General features: G+C 31.4%; 1 protein-coding gene across 1 annotated transcript; it reads left to right on the top strand.

Annotated features, from left to right (window-relative positions):
* The first annotated feature begins 2862 nt into the window (after positions 1-2862).
* On the top strand, positions 2863-7768 carry LOC124371690 (glycoprotein hormone beta-5-like). Its single transcript, XM_046830027.1, has 3 exons — positions 2863-2868; positions 4513-4709; positions 7591-7768. Exons 1-3 carry the CDS (start codon positions 2863-2865, stop codon positions 7619-7621), a joined length of 234 nt encoding a protein of 77 aa, XP_046685983.1. The 3' UTR covers positions 7622-7768.
* The last annotated feature ends 16931 nt before the right edge of the window (positions 7769-24699 follow it).

Genomic DNA, 24699 nt, shown 5'->3' with positions numbered 1-24699 from the left:
TTTTTATAAGACTACATAAGGTTATACAAAACATCTTACTGGAATTTTCATGAAATCAGAGCATATAGAATATGAAATAGTCCAAAATTACTAGAAAAAACACTTTGATTTGATTCCTTACCCTAAGTAGCATGGTGGCCCACCCGGATAGTGTTAAAGATTTTAAATTATAAGTAGTTATCCTCGTAAATCAACCATTGAAAATTTGAGTGTAATACCTCTTTAAATTAATTTAATTGCTAATAATATTTATGGTTAAGCCTTAGTAAATTTTTCACTTCTGAAATAAATTCAAAAATTGAAATCTATTTTCTTAAACCAAAACACACAACTTTTTATTGATCTGAGATAAAGTCTGATAAGTTATATGGTTAAGAGAAGTTATTACCTGATTTTTTAAATATTTAGCCAACCCTTCCAACCCAGACACCTTCTGGGGAAAAAGATAAGATCTGGAAAATTGCTTTATAACATTTCGTCTGTCTGCGCAAAAGAGCTAATTTAACTTACCTAAACCAATTCTTCAAAAATATCAGCTATTTTCATTTGTTTCTAGCCATTGCAATATAAAACATATAGAATAACAGAAGCGTTAGACTAATAAGGGGAGTCTTGACGTCTCATTTAACCTAATGTTAAATTTGTCATATTTCGGTACCATTTTCTTAAAAACTACTACAGTAAGGTAAACCAAATTTCATAACCTGCTGTAATGACTTTTTAACTGGACTATTAAACCTAAAAGTTAATTTATATATGATCAGGATTTTGTACAAAAATATTATATATATATATTAATAATATATATATATATTATATATAATATAATTATAATATATATATAATATATATATAATATATTATGTAAAAAAATAACACTAAAAACAACTTTTAAGATTTTAAATATTTATTTTTTTTCCTTTGTTATTATACAGTAACGTAAGGTTTTAACATGTACAGGAGATTGAAAGGAACGTGTGGTGAAAATTTCAAGGCAATACATTGAGAAATGTACCTGAAAAAAAGTGTACCTGAAGTTGAGAATTTGAAGTTTTCAGGAAACAAAGCGGAAAGAAAATTATTGTCTTTTTTTCACACAAAAGCATCAATCCCAGGTCTATACAGCTTCCTCTTCTTCTTCCAGGTCTTCCAGCTTCCTTTTTTTAACTTTTACTGCTACAACTCCGGCCGCCTTGGTTACTTCCTTAGCTATTTTATTATCGGCTTTTACTTGCCGCAGTTGGTCAAGTTCCTTTAGCCCAAAGTACACAATTTGCACCAGCCTGACCAAAGAGTTCTTGCAAAACCTTTACCCTACCTAAATAACCTGAGTTGTAAGTTATTACAGAATCCCAAACTCCTATTTTGAGTGTTTCAAGCCCAACGGACACGCGTTTTTGGGACCCATGACCATACAATAGTTATTGAACGACTCGTTTGGATTTTGAGTCTTTCCGTGTAGGCATTTCCCCAGTAGAGTTTTGTTAGACAAATCTCTGTACATAGGTTTAATTTTGTTCATAACAGCTAAAGGGAGTGACTTTTTATGGTTCAATGTATCTTTAGTTACTAGGGAACGTTGGTATTTACAACCAAGAATCATTTCCCTTAGGACAAAGTCCATGTTGTGGGCTTTCATCAGTTAATAGTCTTTGAACGTTGACCAAACAGCTGCTTTGTACATATTGTCAAGATTATCAATATTCCTTCTAATTGCTAGAACCATAATATGTCTGTAATAGAGTAGCTGCTTCTATAGTAAGCCGACTTTTACCTGACAACCCCTTACCATCCTCAAGTTTTTCATTTTTGCAGTCATTGCGCATTTTAGAAGCCAACAATACGGTAACCAAAACAAACATACAGCTGTTAAAATCAAGCAGGTGATGTAAGTAAATGGAGCAGTGGAGCCAACATAAAATATTAAAAACAAATATATCATTATTTCAAAAGTTTCAGAATGAGTACAGTATGAAAGTCGAGAGTGTAAAAATCAAACGCCATGTGTTATAACTTTGTAACATTTATTTATGTGGCTTATTGAAATGAAATAACATAATTTATTATATATCAAAATGATCAGGAAAATAATAAAGAACAAGAAAAACAAATATAAAAATAAAATCTAAAATTTTTTCCAAAAAGTGACATCAGATCCCCTTATGTTATTCATTAATACTCGTGATATACATGATGATGATTAAGGAAATAGTCCACTACTAGAACCATTTCCGACTCATTGTGCGTCAGCCTAAGTGATCAGATAGGTAAATATAAATAATTGATTATTAGATTTATGTCATTGTCATAAACTATCATTTAAATCTTTCAATTCGTACCGCATGGAAACATTGCCAACTTATAATACTGAGAAAATTCAGCCTCGTTCAAGAGAGCCATTTACAGGTTTAAACAAAACCCTGTTAGAGCCAGTAAGTCTAATAGAAATACGCTTATATAAGTGAGTGTACCGTGATTGGCAGAAAATCAGCTTAGTTAATAGATATTAGTATTTTTTCAGCGAAACTTTGAGGGATTTGGAGTTTAATTTTAAAGTGAGGGGAGGAGAATATTTCTTATCATCATAAAAGTCTATAAAATATATACAGGGTCTACAAAAATTCCGGTTACGGCATTTTATTTTTTTGGCATATTGCAGATAAAAACGACTTTACACAAAAGTATATTATACCTTAGAATATACTTCTATAAGCAAATATAATATTTTCCATCATACTGTGAATGGTCCACAAGGAATCAGAAGAACATCATATATGAAAGAATATACAAAGTTGTACTTTAATTTAAGTTGGAAGAACACAATGACGCAAACTCGGCCTCAAAAGGTTCACTCTAGCCAAAATGGCGGTGGGTTTAAAGTTACAAACTTGAGCTTGTTGAATAATATTATTTGTCATTCCTTGTGTTAGGTAAAATGATGAAATGTCAAAAACCTTAAGTCAGCATACGGAAAACAATTTTTCTAAATAGTGAATGAATTTAATCACATTTTGGAAACGGTCTACAAGGAGGCCTATGCAAATTTGTCATGTACACTTTTACCAAAATTCTCCTTAAATCCCAGGTGAATATGTGGGCTGACATTGTAGTACAAGATATTTTTGGTCCTTTATTATTGATGGAAATTTTAATAGAGACATTTACCAATAAATGTTAATTAATAGAAATTATTATCCCTGCCATCATGAATTTATGATTAAATCGAGATTCTATTTAGTTCCAACAAGATTATGCCTTCATTATGCACTAGGCGTTTGAAATGTTACGAACCATAAGTTTCGAGAACTATAGGATAGGTCAGAGGGGTAGAGTTAAATTGCCTTGTAGATTACATGACCTGTCATCTTTGGGCAACCTTAAGTTTACCACACCAAGCCCTCTAACCTAAACGACTTAACACAAAGTGAGGCGGCTGGGATGTCTGCTGAGATGCTACGAAATGTTGTGAATGCCTATTACAACCGCCCTGCTCAATGTGAAACTGCCGAGGGAAAACAATTTGAGCATCTATTGAAAGCTATAAGATTGCCTCATCTGAAACTACTGAAAGTGTTATTATTTTGTAGAATGCAAAACATTTTACAATGTATTCCTAGACCGTTTCCGAATTTGTTGCAGTCATTCACAATCCAGAAGGATACATTTTTTGTATGTTGTTAGGTTTTTTGGGTTTTTATTATATTATCTGACACAAGGAATGAAAACCAAGCTTTATTCAACAAGTACAAGTTTGTAACTTTAAACCGCTGACATTTTGTCTAGGGAGTACCTTTTGAGGTTGGTTTGCGCCATTGTGTTCTCCTAATAGAGACATACGTTCTCATTTAAGATTTTCTTCTGACTCTTTGTGGACCACCCCTAAAATGATGGAAAAAATTCAAATTTGCTTAAGAAAGTATATTTTTACTTTTATTAGTACGTGTGTAGTACCATTTTGTTGCTTTATCTGCAATGTTTCAACTAATAAATGCCATTCCCGACTTTTGGTACATTCTGTATACTTCTTGGACCACGAAGAACTCTGGAACTCTAGTGGTCGGATGGTCAAAGGAGGCCTTTAAATAAATGGCATTGGTCTCCATCGTATAGTTGTTAACACCTACCATTATGCGTGGCATTGTTGCCATGTATGCAGTTATTTTAAGATTGTACATTGTACTTATTGTAAATTTATTTATTTCCAAAATTAAGTAGAATTTCATTCATTCAATTCAAATTCATTTACTCATTCATCTTTGTTGAAAGAAAGTTAGAAAGACCTATCCTTTATAAATTATGGCAAACTAAATGAATAGTTTAGACATGTGTAAATTAATCTAAATTAAACTGAAAAGTTTGCACAGAAAGGCACTTTATTTACATTTTAAAACTATACCAAGTAACGTTTTAATGCAAGAGGACCTACTTACCAAATTCTATTAAGTGGCCACCACTACATCTTCGAACTACTTTTAGTTTCATTATCTTGGTTTTTTTTGCCTCTTCCTGCAGATCTCCGACTGGCGGTTCCCCTACAAGAGGTCCTACCACCCCGTGTGTCTACACGACTCTCGAGAGCTGACTACTACCATCCTCCGCAACTGTGACCCGGACGTGGAGCCCGGCACTGAGCGCTACCAGTTCCTGCAGGCTCTGTCCTGCCGCTGTCTGGTCTGCAAGAGTAGCGAGGCTAGCTGCGAGGGCCTCAGGTACCGCGGCATCCACGGCGGCTAGACACCCCCTCCTTCTCTGTGTCAATATCGGTTTCTTGAGTTGATTACGTGGTGTCTCCTATCTCCTTCAGCTTTTGAAACAATTGATTAATAACCTTTTTTACATTATATTTTAGTTTTTAACTGAAAAATTTAATTAGTAAATGATTAAAAAAAATATCGTATTCAAGATTGTTATAAGTTTCGATCAGTTTTCTTAAATCTAAGCAAAATTTACCAAATATTATTATTTTGTATTTTAATTGCAGCCTTTATTTCGTTCATGATAATATTCGTGTGAAATTTTTTGCTTACTGCTCACATGAACATTGTTATAAGTTTCTATTATGAGAATTGAAACTTCAAAGACCCACAAGAACAGGTTTATTAATTAACCTCTGAGTTGTATCCATTTTTAGAAATTTCTTAATTTCATGCAACTTTCGCAAATTACTTTAGTGATTTTTGAATTTTCTCTATTTGCTAATATATTATCTCAGAAAGTAAAAGACAAATCGGATAATATTGTTTAATCAAAGTAGAATCTTTAAATGTACATTATTTAACTCAATAAAGAAGCAACCAATATAAGTGTTAGGTCATCAGGTAATCCAGGCGCATTTTGTACCAACATCTTGTCCCAGAAATACCAAACAAACATTTGATCTTTAAATTGGTTTGTCTCTTTTATGGAATACTTGTTTTAACATTTAAAATATATTGGTATTATTAGTTAATAAACCATTACTGTTATGTCATTTACTATTGAGGGACTTGTACGTAATCAAGTGAGGAAAAATTTCAATTCGGCATCATATTATAATTTGATAGATTAGTCACTAAACTTTTATATCGACAAAAAGTTCAAGTAATATAATATGATAATATGTTGAGTCCCTCAAAGAGCACCAACCATAGAAAATGTGATCGTCTAATGGCGGTGTGTCGGTGTCGGCTAATATTGACAAGCTGTAACAATGTATGCGGTTAGCGGCCCTTTCATGATAATAAGGTTGTAAACACGTCCGGATATATGTAGAGTGACAGTATAGTATCGCTGCATTTTAATACATTGGAGAAGTGTGCTTAAAGCATCATTCATAAATATAATATAGTCTTGTTTCTATTCAGTAACTTGATTTGAGTTCTTTAAACAGAACATAGCTATGGTAGGAAGGGCTGGTTCATTTCTCTATATTCGCATTAATTTAAGTTGATATAATAGTAGCATGGTATGGTAGCTATGTCTTCATTATAATTTTTCTCATTAAACTTCTACTATACCTTCCCAAATTAAATTTCTTTTCATTTTTCTAAACAATAAGTGGTATAGAACTCTCGTATTTGTTCTAAATTTCGTGTTTGGTTATTTATTAGTCCGAAATAGTTTAATTGTCCTTTTCGTTTATTTATAATGATGTTATATGCAATGATAATAAATTTGATAACATTAAACTTTATAACTATGGCATGAATTTAAAGTTATACTGTAATAAATCGTAACCTAAAATACTGATATTTTAAATGTAGCGCATATTGTTTCTACAATCTATCTGGTTCAATAAGTAATGTGTAATCCAAAAAATTAGTTAATATAGTAATATAAAAGAGCTGAAACTTTTAAAACTGATATAAGTTAAAAAACCAATACTCTACCAATGGAGACTTCATCAAGCAAATAGTCAGGTTCAAATTTAAAACTTACAATATCATATTGTGTTCTATATATATATATATATATATATATATATATATATATATATTTTTTTTGGTGGTTTGTACACACACGCAACTTCTAATACAATATATATATTCACGTATGCTGGGTAGCACCATTCCTTTAATATAGAAAACAGGCTTAATATAATACATAAGCAATGCTGAGTACATGCAGGTAGGCCACGTTCAATGTCAAGAATAGACTGACGCCATATGGGTTTGTTTTATAACTTCTTGAAGGTTTTTGTTTAAATGCTCCATAAAAACTTACGGATAACTATGCAAATTATTTTAAGAAATAAGACATTCTCAGTAATTAAGTAACATGAAGTAAAAACTCACTAGTCTTTACAGCCAGTGTAGAGGACTACAAGAAACCGATAGAGATTCCCACTTGTTTCATTATATGTAATATTTTATTTAATTTTCTGTACATATTAATGTAAGCATTAATATATAAGTTCTTCTGTTTTGATTATTAACCTATCTATTTTCCATGTCAAATATATAAATGAACATTTGACGAGAAAATTTTAATTTACCTGTTGCTTAATAAAATTTTGTCCCTTTTTAATATGCATGAATATTAAATTCCGTTAATCATTATTTTGATTATAAAGATATTTTTCATATGAGGGAGGCTTATTAAATTATTTGTATCAACTAATAAAGAAGCCTATTTTTTAATTCGCTCAGTTATGATTTAATAAGTTATCTCTCTCTTGATTGATGAATTAGTGTTTTTTTATTTCATAAATATTGTTGATATTTACCCAAAATAGGCTATATATTTTACATTTTTAATGTAAAGAATGATTAAAACTGCCTAAAAGATGAATTAACATATAGATGATAAAAATAAGACTTTTAAGTTGTTTTCATAATTTAAGTTATTCCAATTAAAACAAAGAATTGCAAACCATTGTGCAGTTCAGGCAGTACGTGCATGTAATGTTAATGTAGTTGCACATCTAACAAGATACACGAATTCTAGGATTTTTTTATCTATAAATTCATATATGTGATAGTTTTTACACAATATATAGCCCATTTTATACAACAACCCATGAAGTAAACAAACTTTGATTAAAACAAATTAATACAATTATATTTGAGCCATTTCAACAATGAGCACTCATATGTATTTCTATATGCGCAGGAACTGGAAGCTGGTGTCTGACCAGGCATGAGTACAGACAGCATAGAACAGAACACAGCATAGCACAGCACACAGCATGGTAGCGAGCATGAAGCATATCACAGCATGACACCACATATACGTACCCTTCAGAAGTCCGACACGTTTTGTAGACAAGCACTATAAATAAAGTATCCATCACCACCACCACCACTGTAAACACTTCCTATCACACTCGTAGTCAGTAGTCAGTAGACAGTAGATTAGTCAGTAGATCCCTAGTCAGTTATTTTGGCAACTGTAGATTTCGTGTACCTCAGTAGATGCACACCTCAGTAAATTTCTCGATGCCGGACAATGAAAGTAGATTAAACAATAGACAGTAGTTGAATTGTTACATCCTCCTTCAGTTTGTGTTTTGCTGTAGAAATCACCAATGCTTTGCCATATAGTAGTCAGTAGTAACACTACAATACACCACTAAAAGTACAATGAGAAACACGTCGAATGCACCTAGATGTGGCATGAAAGAACAACCCAAAGCACTCAGATACTCCAGAGCAGCTGTGCGTTGCTGTGTGTTTATGAGTGAAAGGTGTATATTTAAAAATATCTGCGTTCCGAGATAGTGCAGTAAAATCTTACACAACTAAAATTGCAAATAATTCTTTAACTAGTGATTTCTAAAACCACTTCTCTTTGCTTTCACCTTATTTTAATTTGTGATGAAACTAAAATTAATGTACAGTTATCATAATTGGGACCTTGCAGAAAATTGCTATGAAGAAATGGGCCTGCTGTTTTTACATTTAAAATCACGTTTATGTTTTATGGGAAAAATCAGATTCTGCTTATGAAACAAACAATATTAGCATTTCGTATACACAATACCTTAAAATGCTTCATTAATTAAAAAGTCATTATACATTTTTGAACATATATCAGTTACCTGACGTTACACTTTATTAGAATTGGTAGTTGGTCAAAGTATAAACTCTGGTCTATCAAGTATCTAGGAAAAAGCATACAGGAATTATTAGTGTAAGTTAACATTTCTTATTAGTTAAAAACATTGAAAACACTGTACAACTAAACGCAAATAATGGTAAATGTTATAATTTTCAGCATCCCTATTCAGATGAACGCATTTGAATAAAAATGTGCAATCGTAGTATTTCCCATAAACTTTACTTACTTAGCGAAACATTTACTTCGTGTTCAATTTGTGACGTTTTCAAACCCTTGTTTTTAACTGTGCGCGATAACAGATAGTAAAAACAAAAAAAACAATTCATGTACAAAATAAATATACCTTTCATACAGCACAGATGATTGTATTTCATGGATACACTGCGTGCAAACATTATATTTATATAGCACTTTATTATTTTTTTTATATTTATTACATTTTTATGAAACATTTAATAAGGATACAATAACAAATGCAATCAACTTAAAAATGTTTAAATTGAATGGAATGGGAAATATTTATTTTTTATAAAGGCTGATTCTAAAATATAGGTAAAAAATTTCAAATGCCTGTACACATTAAAATAAAACAGAACGATCTTTATAAATTAATGTCCAAAATAGTTACTTTATGTTTTTTAACTTATAGTTTTTTTAACTAAGCGCTAAGCCATAAAGCTGATATGTTGACCATATTCTTAACACAAATTCAAATTCGGTGGTGTAAATTATGAAAAAAAAAAACTAAATCACTCTATACAGTGTCGAATGGCGACCTATTATAGGGAACCTTATTAAACTTTATAGACATGTTAAAAACTTTAGTTACATTTAATAGGCTTCTATTTGAAACTTTATTGACAAATCTAATTGCTTGTTTTTTAGTGATGTATCACTCTACAGCATATGTTTAACAGTTAAAACTTTATAGTTTGAACAGTTACTTCCAAAAACACTGTAAATTCACAAACAGTCAGATAGGTAACAAACTAAGCATAATGTGACATTTCTTTATAGGAATAACTTTCATTGTTTTAATGTGTTTTACCACCACTTCCGAAGTTCGACCGCCTATTTTAATATCGCCCTATTGTATGGGTCAGTATTAAAAAAAATAATTCTCACTAACTTAAATGCTTGGCTATTATCGCTATTCACAGCAGTATGCTCTGTTCCACACAGAAATATTTGAATACATTAAATGTATCTTTGATCATTTACTTTGCTACAAAAGCAGTGGGTAACGGTTTGTGGTACTGAGAGAGCCAATGATGTCTGTCAGTTTACAGTCCGTAGTTTCAAGGATTGTACGTATCCAATGTACAGTTACAATTGGACTATGGATAGTGAATATGATTTGATGGTTTGACCTCAAATACAATGCTGAAAGATATATTCTTTTTCTTAACACATTTTTAAGTCAGTGGCATTCGTTTTAAAATGCAATTTCATAGTCTTTAGATCCTTTTTATTTTCACTATATGTGATAGCGATATGACTCTCTGAGAATATGTGGACTTATTTTATTTTTTAAGGTTGACACTATTTTCCTCATTTTTGACAAACTCATCAACAGCCAGTCCTACACGAAGCAGCTGGCGATAAGCAAGTGGATCGTTAACGTTTTATCGCGATGTAATGTTTCATCAATTTACTTACATAAATTATTTTAGAAAAAAATAAAAATTTTGAATGATGATGTTGTTTTCTTGATCTTCCTATCCTTGACAGAAGCGGCAGTACATCAAGGTTATGTCTGACATTCCTGCGAGAGGACCAGGTGCGCTACGTTGCGTATGCGGAGTACATCGCTCCATTACCAGCCTAAGTGTGTTTTTATATTCTCTTGATATTGGTTATATTCTCAATGTATTGCGGTACTTTTATAATGGTTTATATACGGTATGAGAGAGTATTATCCCTATAGCACCAAGTTTTGGCCCAGTGACCAACGTACACTATTAGTAGTCAACAACTACATGAACCGCGGAAAGGATTATGTATTAAATAGGACAAACTAATTATGAAGGACCAAAATGTTCTCCTGCATTTCACTTTGATATGAGTTGTATCTTTATCATATAAGCTACTTTTCAGGCATATATTTGGAATCAAAATTTTTATTCTCAACCAGTTTTCGAAACGTAGTATTCTCTGTGTGAAACGTAACAATGGAAAATTTTGGTAAGCCTTTAAATTATCCATTGTCAAAAAATAAATTTATACAATACATTTGGTATTGTTAGGACAACTATGTGTGTAGAATAAGGTTAGTTTGATTTTTCATAAAGATATTTAATACGAAAAATTTATTTAATAAGTAAAATAACATTATGAAAAATCAGATGGATGAATATTTTTCAATTCAGGTGTGATTTCAATGCAAGCTTATTGATCAGAGTTATGGAGTAAAGAATATTTGTAACGAGAGTGAGTAAGTAAATCCCAGCCAAAAAATCAAATGATTTAAATTTAATGTCGATGTGGCTAATAAAAACATGTTCAAAGCATATTGTGAAACCTTTAACCCAATTAGTAAATTTCTCTTTTGAACAAGGAGTTTTCCCCTCACTCCTAAAAACCGCGAAAGTGAGCCCGTTTTTTAAGAAAGATGATCCCCACTCCCCACACAATTACCGGCCTGTCTCAATTTTGCCAGTTTTGAGCAAAATATTCGAAAAACTTTTCTTGGTAAGAATGCTTCAATTTTTAAATAAGCACAACCAGCTATCTGAAGACCAGTTTGGCTTCAGGAAGGGTAAGTCGACAATAGACGCAGTTGTACGTCTAGTCGATATGGTTGTAGAGGGGCTAGAACGTCGGGATCCCACATTGAGTGTGTTCCTAGACTTATCGAAAGCATTCGACTGCGTTGACCATGTTACAATGCTTGACAAACTTGAATCTCATGGCATCCGAGGCGTGCCTCTCCAGTGGCTCAGGTCATTTTTAAGCCACAGAACCCAAATTGTCCAAATCGCAAACAAATTATCTGAACCAATTCACCTGAGCTATGGTGTCCCACAGGGCTCAATTCTCAGTCCAATTCTCTTCCTGATCTATGTCAATGACGTAGGTTCATCACTTCTGCACGGAAAACTTGTGCAGTATGCTGATGACACGACTCTCTGTTTCACAAGCAAATCAAAATTGATTCTGGAACAGCAAAGTTTTGTTGAAATCAACAACTGCGTCCAACATTTCAACAGCCTCAATCTTAAGACAAATTCTGCAAAAATCTAATTTTCTAAATTTTGCTTTGCGATCAGTAGACAGGCATGACGAGCCAGCTGTTATGTTGGCTGACACAATGCTGGAAGAAGTCTACTGCTCGAAATTCCTGGGAATATACCTAGATCGAGGGTTGACTTGGAATAATCACATCGATCACGTTTGCTCCAAATTGGCTTCAGGCATTTATGTTTTTGAGGTCTCTAGCCAAATACTGCCCTATTCAGGTTCTAATGATGGCGTATTTTGGCTTGATTTACCCCCATCTCACTTACGGGTTGGTGTTGTGGGGAGCTTGTGCAAACAATCAATTTATGAGAGTGTTCAAGCTGCAAAAACAAGCGATCCGCATTATCGCTCTGTTGAAATTTAGAGAGTCGTGCAAGGAAGCCTTCAAAAATTTACAACTGTTGACGCTGCCCAGTCTCTACATCTTGGAAACAACTCTGTTTTGTATGTCTAAATGTACCATGACGAATGGTCGGGACATACATGCGTATGAGACTAGAGGCAGAGATAACTACCGAACTGGTAGGCACAGAACGGTGGTTTATGAACGCTTGCCTTCACAGGCAGGTGTTCATTTCGTCAACAAATTACCAAATTCAATAAAAAACGCTCCAACGCCCAAGGTGTTAAAGACTCGTTTGAAACGCTTTTTAGTGTCACAAGCATTTTATAATGTAGACGAGTTTTTAGCATTTGATTGGGAGACCACCAATTAAAAAGACTGACTGAATCCGTCGCTGGAAGTGGGAATCATTGGCGAATGAATGGATGTATGTAAATTTGTAAATTGTATGTCTGAATGAGATCTATTGTGGGGTGTATGACAAAATTCTAGCAAGTAAAAAGTTGACTTTTGCCATGCATTATAGAATGTTCCGGCAATAAAAATCTGATTTGATTTGATTTGATTTGAAATCTTAACTCAAAGATACCTTACTTTTTCCATTAGTAATAACTATCGTTTAAGTATACTGAAGATTCCAAATCAGAAAGATTTAATTTGTCCCTGATTGGTCTTGTATCCAACACTAATCGGAATTCGTGCAGATGACAAATGGAATGGAATGGAAAAGAACGATACATCCAGTAGAGTAATCATACATAACCAGTTTTTCTTAAGTCATATCTATAGATAAAGAATATATGAGTAATATTATTTAAGGTCACTTAAACAAACTGAGTGGGATTTTGAATAATTATCGACTAGATAATAATTTCACTGAGTAAATAAAACTTACATTTTGTACTATTGTGGAAGCATTTATAAGTAACACAAGATTAAGAAAAAAGACTTCGCAGAACAATTAAATGATTTCACTTGCATGTGCTGTGCCACGAAAGTTTATTAAAGAAATCAAGAATGTATATAAACTAAAATTATTAAAATATCTAGAAAGATATGTTTCTTATTTTATTCAATTATGTTCATGCCTTGTGAACCACAGCTGAAAGAAAGATGTACTGGAGGTTCTCATATAAGGGCTATTAGATAAGTGAGAGCCGAAGCACACCCCCCCTATTGACGAAACAGCTCAAATTTAATTGGCAGTGTTTCGCTAACACTACATTACAGCATATTTATAGATGTGATACAGTTTTAAAATTTCATGCCTTTGAAGAAAAGTTTATATGCGTGACGATAAGCATTTTAGAAACTCTAGTTGCTAAATATTCACTATAATAAATTATATTTAGTTATAATTTATTATAATACATTGTATATATACATAATTTATTGTAATAAATTATAATTATATTTTTATATAATAAATTACCAACATTATTAAAATCAATTAGTCTTCTGTAAAAATGTTTATGTTTATTTAAGTAAGCGATTTTTGTCAGTGAGAATATTGTGGGAGAGATGTGATTAAACAATTTGTATCCTGCGTTTTTCTAATGAACTACGAAGTTCGGTTACAAATATGGTTGGAAATGAGACACGTGAATCGGTCGCAAGAGCCAAGCCGCGGCGCAACCTATCCAATTGGTACTAAATTGGTACTAGAAAGTAGCCTGTCAAGTCTTAAACAATAACTATTTGTTTTACTTATATTTGTCAATTAAAGTAAATATAAATTCTCTATATTTATATTTGGAAACTATAGTCGCGTTGTTAGACGACAACACAATTTTGCGAAAACGCATATACATTCACTAACACTGGCACTGTCACACTAGCTGGGAGGAGATTTAACTCTTAATAACTTACTTTATAATTGGCATGGACAAGAATTGTACCATAAAGAAATCACATAATTTTAAATTAAATAAGTCAGTGTAATTTAAACGTTTTTCCACTTAAATTTAATAATGTTGAAGTTAATAAAACATTAGTATATATTTATAATATGCAGTAGTGAAATTAGTGAAAAAGTGGAGCTCAAAGCTCGATAGCTCGTGCATTTCCTCCCCATTCGTATACGTCAAACCGCTCTTCCCTGGCCTCAATTTCCTTTTACATTTGACCAGTCGTTTCTTTTTATGTACTTGAAGAGGACTGTACATATATATATATACACACACACACACACACACAAGTTTGTGGGTTATTTATGTATATATATAATATTTGTTCACATCTACAGTTATAATTATTTTTTTACTTCATCTATCTCTGTGCTCAACAGTGATTTCTAAACGAAGTTTTATTACTTTTAAGCTTGCCTTATGCTTTCAAGCTACAAATATAAAAATTTAAAGTAGTACTTAAACGAATTATACATATGATTGTGTTACAATATTTGTTAGGAGTTAACTATATATTTTTGCCTTTCTGCGTATCTAATTTTTCTTCGTGAACTTTTACGGTGTTTTAATAGTTATTCTGTTATTCAGCACAGAGTAGTGTCCAACAAATCAGAGATCATTGTAATCGGTATTGCCATACTTCAGTTATAAATGGTGTAACTAACAAGACTTTTTTTCTTATAGATATTGAAAACTTTATCATATACTAACTGAAATTTCTTTCTGATAATTAGTCTATGTCTAATATTAATCTAAATGTCTTTTTAATCATCCTCACGACGACGACGACGCTGCATTTTTGCCAATTATGAGTCCAAAAATTCAGAATCATCCTCTGTACGAAACGTTTTTTATACCAGTATGTAGGTTTATGCAATATAACGCAGGTTGTAATATAACATACGTAATATGTTACGGACGGTAAACTAAACTTAATAATAAATTCCTACATGCACTCGGTATAATGTTTCAAGATGACGGCCATTCCCATTAATACATCTGTTACACCGAGACATTTTTGATATTTTTTAAACTTAAACAAATGGTAGCCATTCAAATAAAAAAAAAAAAAAAGCCATTGCTATGTTATTGGAGACTGTATAGTAAAACGAAAATGGGGTCAGTATTAAGAGGTCATTTACAACAAAGTTTGTTCTTACAAGTATCGCGTAAGGTTTCAAGATAGCGGCCGTACAAAGTTTAAGAAGTATATAATAACAGCGTGAACATATTACTGTCATAGCTTATAACAGATTCAATATGTATTTGGCATGAAAATATTACTTAAATAAGCCTTCGGTAAGTTTAATACTCAGTCTCATAACACAAAAGTTCAAAATGTTGATTACTCGCATTTGTGAAAAGTATTTTTAATTATTATACAACATATATACAAAATGAAAAGTAATTTAGTAATTTAGAAATTTAAAATTATTTTAATCAGACTCATTCAACCTTTTTTAAAGGTTTCAAGAAGAAGCATTTTTTCGAAATGAGTTATATCATAGTTACTAAACATTGCAGGAAAAAGATTCTTATAATCATCTAGCCCTTTACTTAATCTTTACTTACTTCAATTAATAGTGTTAACAGAATTCTTTTAGTTTCTGTTAGGGTTGCAGTTGTTGCCATACAAAGTTTTGAAAATACGATAACACAGAGACGTTGTGTTGTATTGTTTATAAATATTATAACCCATAACTAAGATACACCAAAGTCTAAGGTTTATAAACACCAGATATTTTTATAACTATTTAAATATTAAAATTATGCAGATAGTCAAGTTTATAAATTGGGAATAGTATTATTATAGACATGCCAGGTGGGGTCACCTATAATCATTGTTTTATAAATCAAAATTGAAAGGGTGGCAGATGTTGTCATACAGCGTTTTGAAAATACGATAGCATAGAGACGTTTTGTGTATATTTTTATAAATTTAATTTGTAAATGTTATAACCCAAAACTATTACAACAGGTTTATAAACACCGGATATGTTTAAAACTATTAAATATTAAAATTATGAAGGTAGTCAAGTTTATAAATTGGTAATAGTATTATATTGACATGCCAGTCAGGGTCATCTCATTGTTATAGTTATCATTGTTTTATAAAGTAAAATTCAAAGCTGATAATGGGTCTTTAGTTTGATATATTTTCAATGATAGTTACAAATAACATCTACCTTTGTTAAAATTTATGTCATACCGGTGATAAAATGTTATACTAAGGAATTACATCTCCTTACGTACATAATAACTAACAACAACTATATGTATCGTATAACTAAACTGGAAGTCTCCTATAGTTGACATACACTATCAGAGATAACTCTAGGCACAATATTGTATCTCTAATGTTTTACAGAAATAGCTTAAATTACGACCTCGGTTGGTCCACTCCATATTTAACCTGATTATCGACCAGGCAGAGAATGAACGGTTATTGCATCTCGATTTGTGGCTCGTTGCTAGAACATTGTTCCTATGTATGCTATATTTGTCCTAATAACTTCCTTTAGATTTAATGTCAAAATATGACTTTTTATTGCCTTCAGTACTGTTTCCAAAATAACTAAGATTTTTCAAAGGAATAACATTATATAAACATTCCCTGTGCGTTAGTTAACCACTAAAATTAATACAAGGGGCGAGATAAACCTAAGCCTTCCTGATCTTTATGATTAATAATAGCTTAACTACTTTAAACTCTGTACATTCAAGTACTATCGGACTATTAATATTTGATGACTTTAAATCAACATCAGTTCGAAATGATTATGGTGCTTAAGTCCATAAAATCATGATCTGATTATTATATTTGGCTATACGTGATTGATACATTTTAATAGTCTATTAAGCAAAGATACATTCATAGGCGACTGATTTTTTTCGTCATTTATAACGAATTTCGCACCAAATAAACAAATAGATATAAATAAATAGACACCAATGTACGTAAATCAACTTTGACATTTTCTAAAACTCGATTGATTGAAATATAAGAGTACGTGTGTAAGAAATACTAACTGAAATGTAGCCTACAAGACGACATGCTCGTTTGTTTAATGCTTAACCTTCATAAAAGCCATGGAGTGGTAAGACTCGCTCAAGTGATCAAAGCTTATCGATCACAAGGCGGCTGTGGCCTAGTCGATTGTGACTCTTTGGCTAACGCATCAAGACAAGGTAGGACCACTGTACACTTTCTATCGAGTAGTTAGATTTTCCTGACGTTTCATATAAATATTTAAAGTTTAGATCTCTCTTTGTTCCCGAAAAAACACAGTTACATACAGTTGCGGTATTTTAAGTTCAGCTAGGTACATTACGCAGAAGAAATACCCATCATAGAACGCTTTTGTATATATGTGTAAATAAATATTGATTTGAAACTCTTTTCTCAGGATATTCGTTCTCAAGATATTCTGCGGATATTTATTGTCTTTAAAGTTCAGCCACATTCCGTAAAGGGTCATGCCCTATCAATGAATGCTTTGTATCTATGTAGAAATATAGTTTCATTGAAAAACCCATTATCAGAATATTAGTTCTCAGAAAATTTTTGTTCTCGAGTTATCCTCCAACAGGTACGGTCTTTAATATTTGGCAATAATCCGTAGAGTGGCATGACATTATGGCTTTTGTTTCTATTTAAAAATAAAGTTTTAATAAATACGTGTACTCAAAAGATTGGTTTCTCGAGATATCATGCGCACAGTTATCGTCTTTTAACTTCATCCCCAATATATAGAGGGACATGCCTCACCATTGGACGCTTTTGTGTCTATGTAGGAATTGAGTTTTAATGAACATTTCAAGTCTATAGTTTAATTCATGCTTCCATGCTATAAAGTTTCGAAAGTTTACAATAAAGCCTCGTAAATTTTTTGAAATTTTTGTCACAACCTTTGAGGTACGACCATTTTTCAATTTTAAAGCCAACAGAGCGAGAAATTTAGTTGCAGAATCATGTCTTTACTGAAGCACCACTGGGAATACTAGAGTCTCGGATATGAACAACATACTCTCAGTAAAGCTTACACAAAGTGTCACTCCATAACGACGTTAAGTTGCAAAACTTACACCGATGCTCATATCAACAAGAGTGGTTTGGCGTTACCTACTTTAACAACCCCACAGAGGGTGTAAACCACAAACATGGTGCCTCGTATAAAACTTTTCAAATTTTTCAAAGTGTACTTACGTTACCTTACCACCACGTGACAAAAATGACTAATTTACATCCTACACATTTTGTAACATGTTGTACCTATTTTTGTTGTTCCTCATAACTGCAAGGTATGAAACACTCAAATTAAGTTGCCATTTTATCGCATAGGTAAGTATGAAAATTGTTCATGCTACAGTGGAATGAATCTACTAAAACCAAGAGTAGACTAAACCAAGACATTATTTGTAACAATAATCATTATATATCAATAAACCCCCATAAATGTGTTGGTTTAGTTTTTATTGCACTAACACAGATACGCCTGAAGATAAATTATTTCATAGTGCCGGTCAGACAGTATGATAGGTAAGTCTTATTATATTACAATACTAATCTTAGGAATGTTTGGAGCTTCGCTTCCTAAATAAACATTTTTCTGTTCCAACAGAAAACTAAACGGAAATGGAAGTGTCTTACGAAGCAATTAGAGATTTCATTGTTCTTTGGAAATATTACCCATCCTAGAAAAGTGACAAAGATAGTGTTTCCTTGAATAGTTTGGTATGTAATGAAAATACATATTAAATGTTTAAGAAATTTAATTTTTAACACCTAATTTTAAAAACAAGCAATCGCACAGAAAGCTGTTTTTTAAGTTTATGACATGTAATTAGATTCTCCCTACGCAGTCCATGCCGATGTGACTACATTTGGGTAGAGAAATAGCCTCAGAGTAATACCAACGGAAAAAGCCCCAAATAAATGTATTTACTTCAATGGTTAAGTATGGTTAAAAATTTGGGACTGATGTTAGACGTAATAATGGACCTTCAATTAAATCACTAGAATATAATTTAGTGAAAAATAAAAAATACATCCGGAAAACCATATATCATAGTTATTTTGGAAAATATCCATGATATTTACTATTTTGTAATTAGTTTATATTAATAAGTTTAAATTTTTGTAACTGAAAATAAGTTATTACTCTTGTGCACTTATTTCATAATAGAATAGTTAAAAGGTTCGATTTTTGCATTTTAATGACATGGAGACAAAACTTTAAATCAATTTGGTAAGAAAAAGTGAAGTTGTGAAATAGTACAAGATGACGCCATTGTTTCAATCTTGCGGTTTCCGGCGGGGATAATTTCCGGTGGTTGTCTTCTCAGATCGATGGTTAACTTCGACTTCGGCTTCGATTGTCTTGGTTCAAAGTTTCGTAAATTAGTTGGCCACAATTTCGACGGTATCGTTTTATTATTACTACTGACAAAGTCAATTAAAATAACAACAATACACGTCCTCAAACCCGTTTTAGATTTTCAGCGACAATAATTTTTCATTTGAACTATAGCTTCATGACGCGTGCAAACTTTATATATTTCATTTTAAATGTCCTATAATTTTAATAATATTATGGATGAGAAAGTGCCTTTGTTTGTTTATTTTGCTTTCACGCTTGAACTATTTATAAGCGATTGTATTGAAATTTTACTGGAACATTCTTAGCGTCCCAGGGATGAATATACACCTATTCTTATTTAGAAATTCCTTCCGGGTTACACCCCACTTGACTCTAAATCAATTAAACATTCCATTTAGATCTCTAAAATTTCGAAATATTAGATAAAAACCCTGTTAAATATAATCAACTGTTCTCTGTAATCATTGTATTTTGGAGCACGACCATGTATTCATTAATCTAACCACTATTTACCATTTGTTACGTTTATAGAGTGAAAACAAAAGTAAAATATCTTTTTATTTCAACATCGTGGCAACAAGGCAAACAAATCAATTTATTCTGGAATTGACATAATGAACTAAATTGTGAACGTGTACATGTAACGTTTTGAATTTGGTTTCCTTAGACACTGTGGGACGCCATGTTTACAGTATCTGATCAAAGTAAAACGGAGGGACTGGGCATTACCATGATTCAACAAACCATTCGCTCCGAGACTACAATTCTAGGAACCATGCGAGCGCAATGAGTCTCTGATTATAGTACAAGTGGAATCACAAAGCAGTACACTAAACACTAATTTTTTACGACAGAGAATCGTCGTGAGGATAGTGCATTTATTTCTCTTTGATGAAGTGTACAAATACCGCTAAGGTTTACAAATACTGATATAATTTCTAGACTGTACCGATAAAATGTTATGATATAGTGAAGGTAGATTTTATGATGCATGAACACGTACTTTACTCTATCATGTATCTATCACCTTTACATCTGGTTGCAACTGGCATAGCACATTATAAGTGGGGCTTTATTACATTTAATCTGTTCTATAAACGCGATGGTGGTGGAAATGCCTATGCATGCAGGTGAGTAGTCCATGGTGTATGATTTATAGCAGTTCATCTATCGCTGCTGCTGAAAGCTATTGTCCAAATCACAATTGCTGTTGATGATAGCTTATCATTTATCGGTTCTAATATCTACGCTCTTCACATTAATACCAAAAAGGTATGCGGGACCAGTAAGAAAAACAGGACTAGGAATAATAAAACATGTTATGAAATGTAGTATTTTTAAATTAACACTGATATTTGACATTGATTATTGTTTAAAAAATATCAACTTCCTTAAACCAAATAACAATTGCCTTTTAGGACAATCAAACATTTATTATTTTAGAAAATATTGGGTGGGCCATATTTTTAAAAGTTTTAAAAGATCTAAACCTAATCGTATTTTGTGTTAATAAAAAATACATTTAAAGTATAAAAAGAGCTACTAAGGTATTAATATACCTTTGATAACTTCTATATACCTACAATCCAAATATGTTCAATCCTTACAATTTTTTTTCAAAACAATGGCCACTTTTGATAATCTTATTTGATATGGAGGATACTTTTAGTAAACAAACTTGCAACATTCTTAGAATACCTAAGTACCTTTGTAGATTTAGGACAAACAGAGTCTTCTATGCGATACACTATTATAGAAAATTTAAAAAAATGTAAATCTTTTACAATATGTTGGTCGTAGTTCTGTACGTTTTTGGAACTGGCGTCGAAAAAATGTTGATTTGAAAACGTATTTTTATTTCCATACTAATTTTGTATGTAGGTATTACCAAGACATAAAATTCCAAGTAACCCTTTAAACTCCTCCACTAACAAATGTTGATTTGAAAACGTATTTTATTTTCCATACTAATTTTGTATGTATGTATTACCAAGACATAACATTCCAAGTAACCCTTTAAACTCCTCCACTAACAAAGGTTGATTATTCTAATGACACTAAATAATTAAATAAAACCGACAATGAGGCTGAAACATTATAAACCCTCCATTTCTACCATCCTATTCTGATATATCCCACGTAAATCAAGAGGTTACTGTCGAACCAGTTATATCCAAAACTTGTGGTGTAACCAACGAAAATATCTCTCCCGGAAGCGGTTAGTTAACAGCTAGTCAGATGTGTATTGGATAAATTGAGCCCTTTTGCAACATCATCACGTTATTACATTGCATTCCAGTAGATGTAATATTTCAGGGATACATAACTATTACTGTATTGGTATGTTGAATTCGATTTGCCTCCATGAAATCCAGTTTGAGTAATTATATTGCTGGCAGTTATTTTGAATTAGCTATCTATTACTGTAATATAATATAGCGAAAAACTACTGATGTTGATTAAGATATGATTTTTTGTACTAATGCATGGTTATAATTTTAAGTGGTTTACACTAGTAGATGTTTGGTGCAATGATACGTAATATTATTGTGAAAATATTAATTTAACATTTTAAACTTAAAAGATATTAATTTCTGGCAATTACAAAGTTAAGCTTAGAAGTCTTTCCTGACAGTACGGTAATCCATATTTTGTTAAAAGAAAGCAATAAGCTACTGATAAGGATTGTCTTACCAAACAAAAAGCCGGTTATTAAAAATGAAATAAACTAATATATTAAAAAGAAATGGTGGTTATTGGTTTATTATTTCATATAATGCTGTTAACCAATACATTTTGAGGCTCTAAAATAATACTTTTACTGTCCTTGAAATAGGTGATAGTAAACCTGTTTACAATTTATATTAAACACTATTGATTAAATCCATCCAAGTGACTATGGTCAATATTTCATATGATATTGAATATGGCTAGTAGTTTTTGACCTATCGTGATGTTAAATTGCTACTTCAAAGTACATTATACAGAAAGAAGTGTTATCACCTTACATTACAAGATATTAATAATTTAATGCTGTTAGATTTATTAAAATCCAGGCATAAAAGCACTGTGCTTAATTCCATTAACAGTAATGTGTTATTCAATACATGGTTTAATGCCAAAACAGTGAGTTTGTGATATATTACTATAATCTTTACATTGTACATTATGATATAATGCATTATCAGGTGGAATGAATATAACGTAACATTAATTTAGTTAAACATAATCCAATATCCGAGTGATAGGTTCACTAAAGTTTATCCAGTAATATCATATTATTATTGGCTAAGTTTTAGCTAAATATTTATGAGTCAGAAAAATTTAATTTCCGTTTGTATGTATATCTGTAAAAATTTTCGAAAACGAATTAACCTATAGACAAACTACCTTACCACACGAAACATAATTTTATAGTAATTTCATTAGTAGAAATGCATTTTTTAATTAATTTTATAAAATATCTATAAATTTAATGAACAAAAGTGTAAATGTATCATGTAGAATATCAAGATATGTCGAGAAAGAGTTCATAAGTAGACTTTAAATTTTAAATTAAACCTTATTTCTACAAAACTGTGTTCTATGATGCGTTATTATTGTATTGAACTCTTTTTTGACGAATTGTCTGTCCGTGTATCTGTGCACAGGACATATCGAGAGGAAAATTAACTGTAGATTAGAAATTTTACATCTACCCTCAACGATCCTTTAAAAACGTACTCCGGTGTTGCATACTCCGACCTTTATAATATAATATAGGCATTCCAATGTTTCCAATGTCAGACCAAGCGAAAAGTGAAATGGAGCTAAACTCAGCATTCGTAATATAATATGGCTAGTTTTACTAATTTAAAACAATATTCCATGCATAATTATAATAAAAGCACTGAGCTTGAAAGTTGAACCCATTTACAGTAATTCAATACCATTAAACAGCGAACATGTGGTACATTATTGCAATCTTTTAAAGTCAAATTTAACGTAATGTATTTTTATCAGGCGAGGCTAATGTAGAGTAAACATTACACAGTAAAACATACGGCACTTTTGTAGGCTTCAGATATCAATAATGTGCGTGAAACAACAACGCTCGGATGTTTACTACTGAAATAAAATATTTTTAAACCGAATTGAATGAAATGGTACATTTATAACGAGAAAATGTACTAATTAACATTCGCTATTACTATAAGTACTACAAAATAATGTAACTGCCTAAACTAACTAATTAAAATCATATGCAGCTAGTACCACTATAATAACGTTTTAATACTGTATTAACGATTTTATCATTTTAATTGAACGTCTACAACTGTTGAAATTCACAATTATTTTCCAAAGCTATCTGCTTTTTAACTAAACAGTACCCTTGAAACGTTGACTGCATAGTCATCAGGCGGTTTTTACATTTAATAAAACGAAATTCATTATTGAAAACTTAGAATAAATAGTAGAAGTACTTTTAAATTTAAAGTACTTTTTTATAATTTATTATAAAAAATTTACTCTTTTGATTAAACTATTAAAACTGTGCCATATTTGAAAATATTTCTTAAAATGAATTTTTATAATAAAATATTTATTTCAGTGTTTAATATATCTTCATATTTTTTCATCTATAGTTCTATAGGATTAAATTTCGAAAATGTGTTTTTTATATGTTTAAGTAGCATTCATATAAGTTTTAATTATATTGTCTATAATTCATAAAATAAGGTAATGATTACATTTTTGTAGGAAAATCAAAAAAAGCATGTTTATAACATAAACTAACCTGCACCATCAGACTTTACTTATAAAAAACATTTAAAATGGTATTCATAAAGTTCAGTGTAAGACAAAATAATTACTTGCAATGAACTTATGCAAACGTCTTCAAAATGAAGTTTACGTACATTATTTTTAGTTAGGTCTAAAAAACTTATGTAGAAAATTTTCTTTGTGATTCATTGGCCTTATTTAGGATATATTTTATGTTTACAAATGTATTAATTAGTTGGTCCAACACCGTAACTATATAATTTTAAGTTAAATATTAACAATTTAGTCCTGACAGATTATATCCGTCATAAATATCCAAAGTAGATGTAATTTTCCATAAATTCAAACGTGTTAAAACAGCATCTGAATTAAAAATCTTATAGCCCTTAACGAGCAAAATATATTTGCTTCATTTTACTTGTGTGATTTGTTTACATTTAATATCTTGGAATTCGGTGCATACAGAAAACTATAATGCCTACAGCCATTTGGTTTGCTTGTTTCAATTACTATTCACAGAATAGCA

This window comes from Homalodisca vitripennis, unplaced genomic scaffold (assembly GCF_021130785.1).
Source record: "Homalodisca vitripennis isolate AUS2020 unplaced genomic scaffold, UT_GWSS_2.1 ScUCBcl_1861;HRSCAF=6008, whole genome shotgun sequence".
NCBI lineage: Eukaryota > Metazoa > Arthropoda > Insecta > Hemiptera > Cicadellidae > Homalodisca > Homalodisca vitripennis.
Note: the sequence above shows the minus strand (reverse complement) of the source record. Positions and strands in the feature narration are given on the sequence as shown.

Bases quoted from the DNA above. Each gene is read 5' to 3' on its own strand.
- LOC124371690 (XM_046830027.1), top strand. The intron at 4,710-7,590 runs GTACCGCGGCAT...CTATATGCGCAG, and splicing joins GCTAGCTGCGAGGGCCTCAG to GAACTGGAAGCTGGTGTCTG.